This window comes from Chenopodium album, chromosome 24 (genome assembly GCF_948465745.1).
Source record: "Chenopodium album chromosome 24, dcCheAlbu1.1, whole genome shotgun sequence".
Lineage (NCBI taxonomy): Eukaryota > Viridiplantae > Streptophyta > Magnoliopsida > Caryophyllales > Amaranthaceae > Chenopodium > Chenopodium album.
This window is the reverse complement of record NC_137857.1, coordinates 22,214,089-22,225,343: the sequence shown is the minus strand read 5'-3', so window position 1 is coordinate 22,225,343 and position 11,255 is coordinate 22,214,089. Positions and strand designations below refer to the sequence as shown.

The window sequence follows — 11,255 nt, the reverse complement described above, 5'->3', positions numbered from 1 at the left end:
CAGTTTAGTATTTTGGCCATAACTTCCTCATTATTCATCGGAATTGGGCTTATAATATATCGTTGGAAAGGTCTTTTCAAGCCCCATCCAACTACACTATTATTGGACCTTTATCATGGACCAAAATAAACTGAATTGGACGTTTTCATAAAATAGAGCATGTTTTCGAAAACAGAAAGAAGGATAAAAACTAACCGCAACACTTGACTTTTCACACTTTCACCTCATTCGATTATGTTTCGACGTGACAGGTATTCATCACTGGGTTTGGTTTTGGGGAGACACAAATGGGTGTCTACAGTATCGCAAATGTAATCCCCCATATTTTAATTTAATTATAATTTATTTATATATTATTCTTGTAATTATATTTATGCAATGGTAATTTCATTAAATAAATTATTTTATGGAAGGATTTAAAATAAACTAGTGTATTTTTATTGATTTACAAATAATTCTAATCTAATTAGAAATACTACTCCTAATCTATTTAGGAAACTAAAGCCCAAATAAAAACCCCAAAACCCTCAAACCCTTCTCCTTCTCACGTAAAAAAAAAGGGGCTTTCATAATTTCTTCCTCCTTTCCTCCTACTGCTTTCATGAAGAGAAGAAAGAAAAAAAAAACACAAACCTGCTGCTGAACGCTGCTGCCCCTGCCGCCGTCCACCACCACTGCTGCCGCCAGCCGTCCACCACCGCTGCTGCCGCCAGCCGAGCCACCTGCTGCCACGCAGTTTGCCTTCTTCCTTCTCCTTCCTCTTATTTCTCCTTCTCTTATTCTTGTTATTTTATATTAAAGTTTCATTTTACTAATATTTGTGAGCCAAAGAAAGTTAAAGTTTGTGAAATAAAGATTTTAGGATATTTCCTTTGGGTATGATTAAGCTAGTAAGAGTGACGTGGTATGGGGAATATTTTCTTAACTTTATTTTAATTCGCGTGTGAATTGTGTTTATATTTGTATGATTCTACTTGGGACAAAGGGGTGCAAAGCAAGGTGCCCTTTTGAACCAATATATGTGATATTTATTATGATGATTCTGTGAGTATATGTGTATGGTATTTGAACTAGAGTATGATGTCCCTATATTTTCAGGCGTAAAACTACCATGGCCAATAACGCCGCCCTTGCTGAGGCCATCCGAATGTTGGCAGAGAATCTGAACCAAAATCGAGGGGATCAGCTTGACCCCCAGGCAGAAATGTTCAAGAAACTAGCACAAGTAAGACCCCCAGTGTTCAAAGGAGGTGCTGACCCCACCTTCTTAGAGAACTGGATACGCGAGTTTGACAAATTGTTCGTGGCACTGAACTGCCCTGATAATCTGAAGGTGGATCAGGCAGCCATGTATCTTAAGGACGAAGCTGACATTTGGTGGAGAGATAACTGTGAGCTAGTGAAAGCCAAGCCTAACTTTGGGTGGGAGGTATTCAAAACCGCTTTAAGAGACAAATTCTACTCTCCTTTCCTAAAGAAACAAAAAGCTCAGGAGTTCATAAACCTGGAAATGGGGCAGATGACAATCTCCGAGTATTATAATAAGTTTATGGCACTTGCTAGGTTTGCACCTGAAGTAGTACCCACTGAGGAACTGACACTAGTAGAAAAATACAAAAAAACACCGCTCTATGGCCACCGGTTTTTGAAAACCGGTGGCTTAAAAAATGGGCGGGTGACAAGGGAATAAACGTGTCGTCAATTGTCTATCCCTAGATCAAATATAATTTATACACCTAAACAAACCTAATACAAGTATAAGGTAAGCATAGGGGTCGAACCACAAGGAGACATGCATAAACACCACATTCACTACTTAATACTTAAGCTACCTCGGAACGAGAAGTGTGAAAAGCTAAGAAATTAAACTAGAGATTAAGAATGATTAAAAATCAATATAACTAAGCACCAAGGTAAGTAGGTAGATGTAGTTGCCAATTGATCATGCAATAACACGGAAGCAAAGCAATGGTAAACTAAGCATGCAAGAATATCGAATTAAAGCTCAATCTAACCGCCTTCCGGGGTTAATCAATTTCTCCTAACATAGCCTCCATGTTTCCACACTAGAACCATATATTAGAAGGTGCAATCAAAGAACTATCGATAACAATGAACCTTAACCAAGTCAACTTCCGTTTCTTGTTAGCAAAGATTCACCTTTAATCAACTAACAATGTGCACTTGCAAGAAGATTAAAGAATATCAAACATACAAAGACTTTAATCACCATTAACAAAACCCCAACATCATAAGCATGAATCAATCAACAACTACACCATCCCCACACCCTTGGCTAGGTGACTACTCACAAATCATATTGAAAACAATATCAATCATCAAATCAATAAGCATCAACATGATCAATAAGCAATGAAGGAAAAATCAAAATAAGCAAATGAAACTAAATACAAAAGTAAAGAAAGAGAGTAAGAGATTGCTCATTAATTGAAGATGAAGATTTACAAAGATTCAATCAAGCTCCTTCTTCAATATCCAAGTTCATCAATGGAAAATCCACACTTTCTCTCTCTACTAATGAAGTTTCTCTCACTAGATTAGGGCTAAAATGTACATGATAAACTCATTACAAACCTAGGGGTCTTTATATGCCCCTCACATTACTCTAAAGATGGATTAAAATGCACGGAAATACCCACGAGAGCGGCCGCTCCATCGAGGGTGAGCGGACGCTCTAGAGGGTATTAATCAAAACAGCCGCCTTACTGGAGCGGGCGCTCTCCCTGACAGGAGCGGGCGCTCCAGGTGTGGAGCGGGCGCTCCTCTCTGGTGGAGCGGACGCTCCAAAAGTCTGGAAAACAGGGGATCAGATGAGAAAATGGAGCGGGCGCTCCTCTCTGGTGAGCGGCCGCTCCTCTTTAAAGCTCCGGACTCTTCTCCAAATCCATGCTCCTCTTTTCCGCTATTCCAATGCACTCAAAAAGGTTGACTAAGCCTCGAGCAGAATCACACGAGCACTCCATTCAACCTACTCAAACACTCATACACAAACATAAGTATAGAAAAGAGGGAAAGCGACAAAGCAAGGCCAAAAACAAAGGAAAAAGGAGGGGAAAACACAAAAAGGAACAAGGCAAAGCAAACTAAAACAAAGTGCTTGAAAAAGCTCAAACAAGTGCCAAGTGAAGGGAAAAATCCTTAAAGAAAAGGATAAAAGAGTGGTATAAATACCACTCATCAAAATCCCCCACACTTGCCTCTTGCTTGTCCTCAAGCAAGAAGAATCAAAACAACGAGCAAACACAACAAACATAACATGACAAGGCTTATGAAAATCAATCAAGTACCACGGTGATAAATGCTCAATTCGGGCTCAAATATAATGACATTGATCAAAGAATACCTACCTTTCTCAATTCAAGAGGGAAAACACGCTTTAAGATGCTCAAGGTTGAAAGAGACAAACCTAAGCTAAGCATAGAGAACTAATGATTTCATCCTCCACCCTAGCCCCATCCAAGACGGTCCACGTTCTCTCCGCTAGCTTCAATTCATCCCCTAATTGGCTCCTCATGATTCCGCGAGGGAACCGAAAAAAAATAATTCTATGTGGAACAATGAGGCTATCCTGACATCTAAACTATGCGTACTCTCTCCATAGGGTTGAAATCCATCTCCCTCCACCGTTTCCTTGACCACGCCCCTCTAAAGTCCAAGGGTCTTAGTTAGGGTTGCAATGTCATGGCTAAAGGTTAAGGTAGGGAATTAATTTGAAAACTTTGGTGGAAACTCCTAAGTGAAGCATAAGAGTGGCCATCTCTCAATAACAACATAGGAATCTAACCTAAGTTTCAAATCACAACCTTCAATACAAATTACATGACAATACTACTCTCTTTTTTTGCAAGATTTTCATTTAACTCAATTTTTCCTTCTCAATTTCTTTTCTTTCTTTCCCCCTTTTTTTTTTTTTTTTTTTTTTTTTTTTTTTTTTGATTACAACTTCCTTGCCAAACCTTTTGTACACTTTTTTCACGAATAGACTTTCAAGACCTCATTCGAACCAAATTGCACAACTTCCTTGCTTAAAATAAAGGAAATTTTGACTTTTACCACCAAAAAATTTGGACAAATTGTTTTTTACCACCTACTCTTTTAAAAGTTGTATTTTACCACCAAATAAACTCAAAAAATTGTTTTTTACCACCTACCGTTTAGAAAACCGTTAAATCTGACGGAATTTTTTTAAAGTCTTCGATTTTCGTGCCTAAAATATGTTTTTCATAGGTTTAGGGGGGCATTTGGGCCCTATGGGTCCAATTTGAGGTCAAAATTGATAAAAAATGATCGGAAATACCTCGTTTTGCGTGTTTAAAAATACATCGAATTGTGTGAACACGCAAAACGAGGTATTTCGGATCATTTTTTATCAATTTTGACCTCAAATTGGACCCATAGGACCAAAATGCCCCCCTAAACCTATAAAAAACATATTTTGGGCACGAAAATCGAAGAATTTTTTTTTAACACCATTAGATTTAACGGTTTTCTTGACTGTAGGTGGTGAAAACAATATTTAGAACTTTATTTGGTGGTAAAATACAACTTTTAAAAGAGTAGGTGGTAAAAAACAATTTGTCCAAATTTTTTGGTGGTAAAAGTAAAAATTTCCTAAAATAAAAACTCTCAAACCCGAACCTCACAAGCCGATGCTTCACTAACTACAAGGGTTGGTAGAACATAGGCCGCTAGGTTTGTAACGTGGTTTAACCAAGAAAGGGGGAAATAAGGCTCAACATGGCTAGCAAGAAGGTACATGTAAAATAATAAAAAAAAAACAAATTTGTAACAAAACACAAGGAAAACAAAGAAAAATGAGAAGAGATGCCCTCTTCCTCCTCTAGAGTTATATGATCACGGTCTTGGGAGCTAGATACCAACACAAGGATTAAGACATGCATAGTTAAGGATCCAAAATGCCGCTCGACAAAAGTGATGGGGGCTTGAACAATAAACGCTCACATGGGATATGAAAGTAAGCAATTACCAACCAAGGGAATCCTATTCACTACGGAGAGCAACACCATCTTACCACTTTCCCGTGAACTAGGGGTTCAAACGTCCTCAAGAGTTCTAAATCGGGCTACCTTAGCTTAAAATGTGTCTAGTTCAACCCTAAGCACTCTCAAACCGTGAAGACCCTCTTCAACTAGGAAGGTAAGCATTCAAAAATATGTCATAACAAAAGCATATAGGTCCACATTTCCAAATGAACGAGCAAATTCTCAATTTTCAAAAATTTTCTCTTGTCATGATTATGAATGTCACAAAAAGGAAAGAAGAAAAGCAACACACAAAGGAAAAAGGAAGAAATCAAAACGGTTCATAAGAGAGGCATGTAAATCACATAAATCCCAATCGACATACAATGATCGTTGAATACAACATCAACGATCCCAGGTTCCTTAGAACCAAATCAAACAACCTCGAACCATTCAACTTCTTCCTAATCTAAACTAAACTATGCAACCATTCAAATATTTAAAGAGTTGAGAAGGGGAATTTGTCACCCAAATATGCTTAGAAAACGCAAGTCCACTATCAATGAAGCTCCATTGCTTGGAAAAATTTGGGGAATGCGCCAATAAGCCCTACAAAATGTCAAAATCCAACACAACTCGGCAAATATTCGGTTAGTAGCAAGAGAAATATAAAGTGAAATGAAAAGAAAGCAAAATAAAGAAAAAAAAAACTACTAAAGAAAAAGAACAAAGAAAAGAAGAAAAGGTTTGGATTAAAGGGGAATTTGGATTTTTGAAATTGGGAGCAAAAACAACACAAGGTTATCATCAAATCATCAAAATTTTTTTTTTAGAGAACATAGAAGGTGAGCATCAACCAACATCGAGAAAAAAAAAAGGCATGCAAGAGACACCTATTGGCCATGAATATGCCCCATAGAACAAAGCCCTTAAATGAAACAATGAAAAAGCACCCCCCCACACTTGAACGAAAAACCGTCCTCGGTTTGATCAAAAATGGGAAATAGGTGGGAGGAAGGGCTAAACTCGGCCCGAGGGCCCTGGTGTAGGAGATTATAGGTACTAAATGCGGAATTAACATGAATCATATTCATATAGCACCAAACCAAGGATCTCATGCATAACACATAAAGAAGTAAGAATTATACCTTTGAAGCGTGATTCCACGATGATCGAGCAAGAACAATGGGGAGATAAAGAACCTCAAATGCGATTCCTCTACTTGGTCCACGGGCACAGATTAAGACCTCCACTAATGCTAGTTAGTCGCGAAAGAACACTTCTATCGACCTTCTACGGAGATGGACGAACGATCAACCAGGCAAGAACCACCGCGCAACACCACGTGGCCACTAGGGGTGGCCGGCCGTGGGTGAGAGGGGAGGAGAGAGGCGTGCGTGTGAGAGAGGGAGGATGAGGGCTTTTGGATGGTGGTTGCTTGATTCACAATTCACTGTATTGTCAATTGTGACTTGTGTATTCAACCCTAGGCAAGGCTATTATTTATAGATCATATCTCTAAATAATAGCCCAAGTCCAAATCCAAGCCCACTTCCTAATCCCACTCAAACTATACTTAGCCCACTCATGCTTATGACTAATTGATTGCTCATGAGGCCCATTAATGGGCCTCTAACTTGCTTAACCCAATACCCTTGTGTGTGACCAATATAGGATCCATTCTAAAGGGCTTTGGGCTATTTGACTAGCCCAAAGATCATCTCTCATAGTCTAGCAACAGATGATGACGCCCCAATAGAATGAACTTATTATCTCCATAATAGTGATCCTTGATATATCTAGTAATTGCACTTATCGAAGACACAATTCCTTCAATCTCCCACTTGTCTGAGACAAGTGCGCAATATTCAAATTCCTTAAGTCATTTTGTGTCGATTTGATAATATGATTGCATCATATGTAATCAATATTAATCCTCAAATCATTTCTTGAAATCTGAGTTAGAATTACAAAACAAATGGTTACTATATAACACATTTGAGCACGACCATGCATTTTCTGAATTCTCCCTCTTCAAGAGGCCAAAACATGACACATTCCTAATTTAATAGGAAGACTCTATCCAATCTTGTGGCAACCAAAGCTCCCACTCAACTTCTGAAATAACCAGGAAACACCCTTTATAATCTCCAGTTACGGGAAGACGTTTGAATGTACCACAGTTATATCATCCATTGAATGAAACCAATGTTCCACTCATGTCAAAGGAATCCACTAATATATCCGGAAGTTCTATACTTGAACTTCAAAGTAGGTCTATAGTTCGATCCTGCATCATTCATGCATATCCATGTGATTGACCGAGCATTATCACTATGCTCCTATAGCCCATGAAACCGAGCTATCCAATCAATCTTACATGCTAGTCCATTCATTGAAATCATTTATGTCCACTTTAATGATTTCGAACTAGGAACTTAAATAATATGTGGATTTTGTTCACCTGTGGGGTTTCATACACCAGGTCTCTAAAACAGATAACCTGATGAGCCCATCAATCCATAATTATTTTGGACATTTTATTTAATATTGAAACCACAATTAAATAAGAGAAAATATAATTTCTGATTAAACATAATTCTGCAAATGAATGTATTACATATGTAATTTATTTTCTCAAAACAAATAACAACTTCTAATTACACCATTCGCTTCAATCCAGTTGCACTAGTATGCTTCTCATGCTTAGGCATTGGAAGGGGTTTAGTAAGCGGATCAGCAATGTTCTCATCCGTGTGAATTTTGCTCATCTTGACATCTCCTCTGTCAACGATCTCTCGAATGAGGTGAAATTTCCTCTCTACATGTTTGGATTTGAAGTGTGACCTAGCTTCCTTTGATTGAGCAATGGCTCCATTATTGTCACAGTATATTTCGATACCCTTTTGAGCACTTGGTACTATATCCAGCTCAGTCAGGAACTTCTTTATCCAAACAGTTTCCTTAGCTGCTTCAACAGCAGCCAAATACTCTGATTCTGTCGTAGAGTCTGCGACAGTGCTTTGCTTCGAACTCTTCCAGCTCACTGCTCCTCCATTCAGACAGAAAATGTATCCAGATTGAGATCTGAAGTCATCCCTGTCTGTTTGGAAACTCGCATCCGTATAACCTTTGACAACCAATTCATCTTCGCCACCATACACTAGAAACATTCCTTTCGTCCTTCTCAAGTACTTAAGGATGTTCTTGGCAGCTGTCCAGTGTGCTTCACCTGGATTTGCCTGAAACCTGCTGCACATGCTTAGAGCATATGCAACATCCGGCCTTGTACAAATCATGGCATACATTATCGATCCTATTGCAGAAGCATAAGGAATGATAGCCATACGTCTCATCTCATCTGGCATAACCGGGGATTGAGATTTACTGAGCGTAATGCCATGGGACATGGGGAGAAAACCTCTCTTGGAGTTTGTCATCTCGAACCTGTCAAGAACCTTATCAATATAAGTCTCTTGACTTAGTCCAATCATCCTTCGAGACCTATCTCGATGGATTTTGATCCCCAATATGTATTCGGCCTCTCCTAAGTCTTTCATGGAAAAACAACTTTTCAACCATTCCTTGACTGATTCAAGCATTGGTATGTCATTTCCCATGAGAAGTATGTCATCCACATACAAGACTAAGAAGACTATGTTGCTCCCACTAAACTTCTTGTATACACAAGGTTCCTCTTCACTTTTGACAAAATCAAACCTTTTGATTGCTTCATCAAAACGAAGATTCCAACTCTTGGATGCCTGCTTTAATCCATAAATGGATTTCTCAAGCTTGCATACCCTTCTAGGATTTTCTGGATCTTCAAAACCCTCAGGTTGTGTCATATACACTTCCTCCTTCAAGAACCCATTCAAGAATGCGGTTTTGACATCCATCTGCCATATTTCGTAATCGAAAAATGCGGCGATCGCTAGAAGAATCCGAATGGACTTAAGCATTGCTACTGGGGAAAAAGTTTCATCATAGTCAATACCATGAATCTGTCTGAACCCTTTTGCAACTAGTCTTGCTTTATGGATGTAGGCATTTCCATCCTTGTCTGTTTTAATCTTGTAGACCCATTTGCAACCAATGGGTTTTACCCCATTAGGCAAGTCAACTAGGGTCCACACTTTATTTTCAGACATTGACTCCATTTCGGATTTCATGGCCTCAAGCCATTTATCTGAGTTGGGGCTCACCAAAGCTTGCTTGTAGGTTGTGGGTTCCTCATTCTCCAATAAGAAGATTTCAGAATCCTCAGTTAATAGAACCTCGACAAACTGTTTGTTTCTGATTCTGGTAGACCTACGTGGGGTAGGAGCGACAGTAGAAATTTTCTCTCCAACTCCTTGAAGATTTTCGCATGAATTAGATTCAAGTGGGACGATAGGAGTCTCGCTGGTGGAATTAGCTTGCTCCGACGCATGATTAATCGTTTCATGCGCCCTCGCCTCTGATGTGGTGTTATCCACATCCATTTGTTGCTCGTCTCGAATTTCTTCGAGAACCACTTTACTCCCACTTGGCTTTCTAGATAGAAATTCCTTTTCTAGAAAGACACCATTGCGAGCAACAAACGCTTTGTTATCTTCGCGATTGTAGAAGTAATACCCTTGTGTTTCTTTAGGATAGCCCACAAAGAAACACTTGTCTGATTTAGGGTGTAGTTTATCGCTTTGTAAACGTTTTACATAGGCTTCACAACCCCAAATCTTGAGATAAGACAAATTTGGAACTTTTCCTTTCCATAATTCATATGGTGTCTTCTCAACTGCTTTGGATGGGCTTCTGTTTAGTACTCGGGAAGCTTCTCCTAATGCATATCCCCAAAAGGATATGGGAAGATCAGTAAAGCTCATCATGGACCGAACCATATCTAGTAGAGTCCTATTTCTCCTTTCTGACACTCCATTTAATTGAGGTGTCCCTGGAGGGGTTAATTGTGAAAGTATTCCACAATTAATCAGATGTTCATCAAATTCTTGGGTTAAATATTCGCCACCACGATCAGATCGTAGTGCCTTAATTGTCTTCCCAAGCTGGTTTTGTACTTCATTCTGGAATTCTTTGAACTTTTCAAAGGCTTCCGACTTGAGCTTCATTAAGTAAATGTAACCATATCTACTTAAATCATCAGTGAAAGTAATGAAGTAATTATATCCACCCCTGGCTTTTGAACTCATTGGTCCACACACATCTGTATGTATGAGTCCCAAAAGGTCACTAGCTCTTTCACCTACACCCGTAAAGGGTGACTTAGTCATTTTCCCAAGCAAGCATGACTCACAGTTTTCAAATGATTCATAATCAAAAGAAGAAAGGAGTCCATCCTTATGTAATTTCTGGATGCGCTTTTGGTTAATATGTCCAAGCCTACAATGCCATAGGTAAGTTGGGTTTGAACCATCTGTTTTCTGCTTTTTATGATCTATGTTGTAGACATAAGTTGTATATTCCAAAACATACAAACCATTAATTAACTTAGCATTAGCATATAACATGTTTTCTTTCGAAATAAAACAACGTTTGTCTCTTATTTCAAATGAAAAACCTTCAGTATCTAAAACTGGAATTGAAATAATGTTTTTAGTAATGCTGGGAACGAAATAACAGTTATTAAGTACTAAAATTAATCCAGAAGGAAGTCTCAAATGATAACTCCCAATAGCAAGTGCAGCAACTTTTGCTCCATTTCCTACTCGAAGTGTCACTTCTCCTGGATCTAGCCTCCTACTTTCTTTCAAGCCCTGCACGTCATTAACGATATGAGCACCACAACCGGTATCAAATACCCAAGTGGAAGATGAAGTAAGATTAATTTCTACAACAAAAACATCAAGTAACACCTTACCTTCTGTTTTCACTGGTGTATAATGGGGACACCCTGGTGTATGGACTTGCCATCCACCACAATAGAAGCACTGGCAATCTCTCCTAATCAGGTACTCCTCAGCATGGTTAAGTAAGATATTGATCAAATTCGCTGATGATCCCTCATCATTATGAGAAAGTCTCACAATGTCAAAACCAGCATGGAGCGAGAACAAGATAATGTCACGCGCAAAGTCATCATCGATCGGTTTCCCGAGGACATCCATTTGGTTGATCATATCAACCAATTCATTGACATGGTTCCTCACTGACTGACCAGGTAAGAGTTTCTTTGCCATTATCTTACCATGAATCCGGTAAGTCTCATACCTTAAACTGTCAGCCCAGGAATAGTAAATCTGAGGGATCGAGTTA

At 38.9% G+C, this 11,255-nt stretch overlaps 1 protein-coding gene across 1 annotated transcript; it reads left to right on the top strand.

The window, feature by feature from the left end:
* Positions 1-1,111: 1,111 nt before the first annotated feature.
* Positions 1,112-10,454, top strand: LOC145610651 (uncharacterized). The gene is made up of 2 exons (XM_081665957.1): positions 1,112-1,603; positions 10,449-10,454. The coding sequence occupies exons 1-2, from the start codon at positions 1,112-1,114 to the stop codon at positions 10,452-10,454; spliced, it is 498 nt and encodes a 165-aa protein (XP_081522083.1).
* The last annotated feature ends 801 nt before the right edge of the window (positions 10,455-11,255 follow it).

Bases quoted from the DNA above. Each gene is read 5' to 3' on its own strand.
- LOC145610651 (XM_081665957.1), top strand. From the start codon at position 1,112: ATGGCCAATAACGCCGCCCTTGCTGAGGCCATCCGAATGTTGGCAGAG.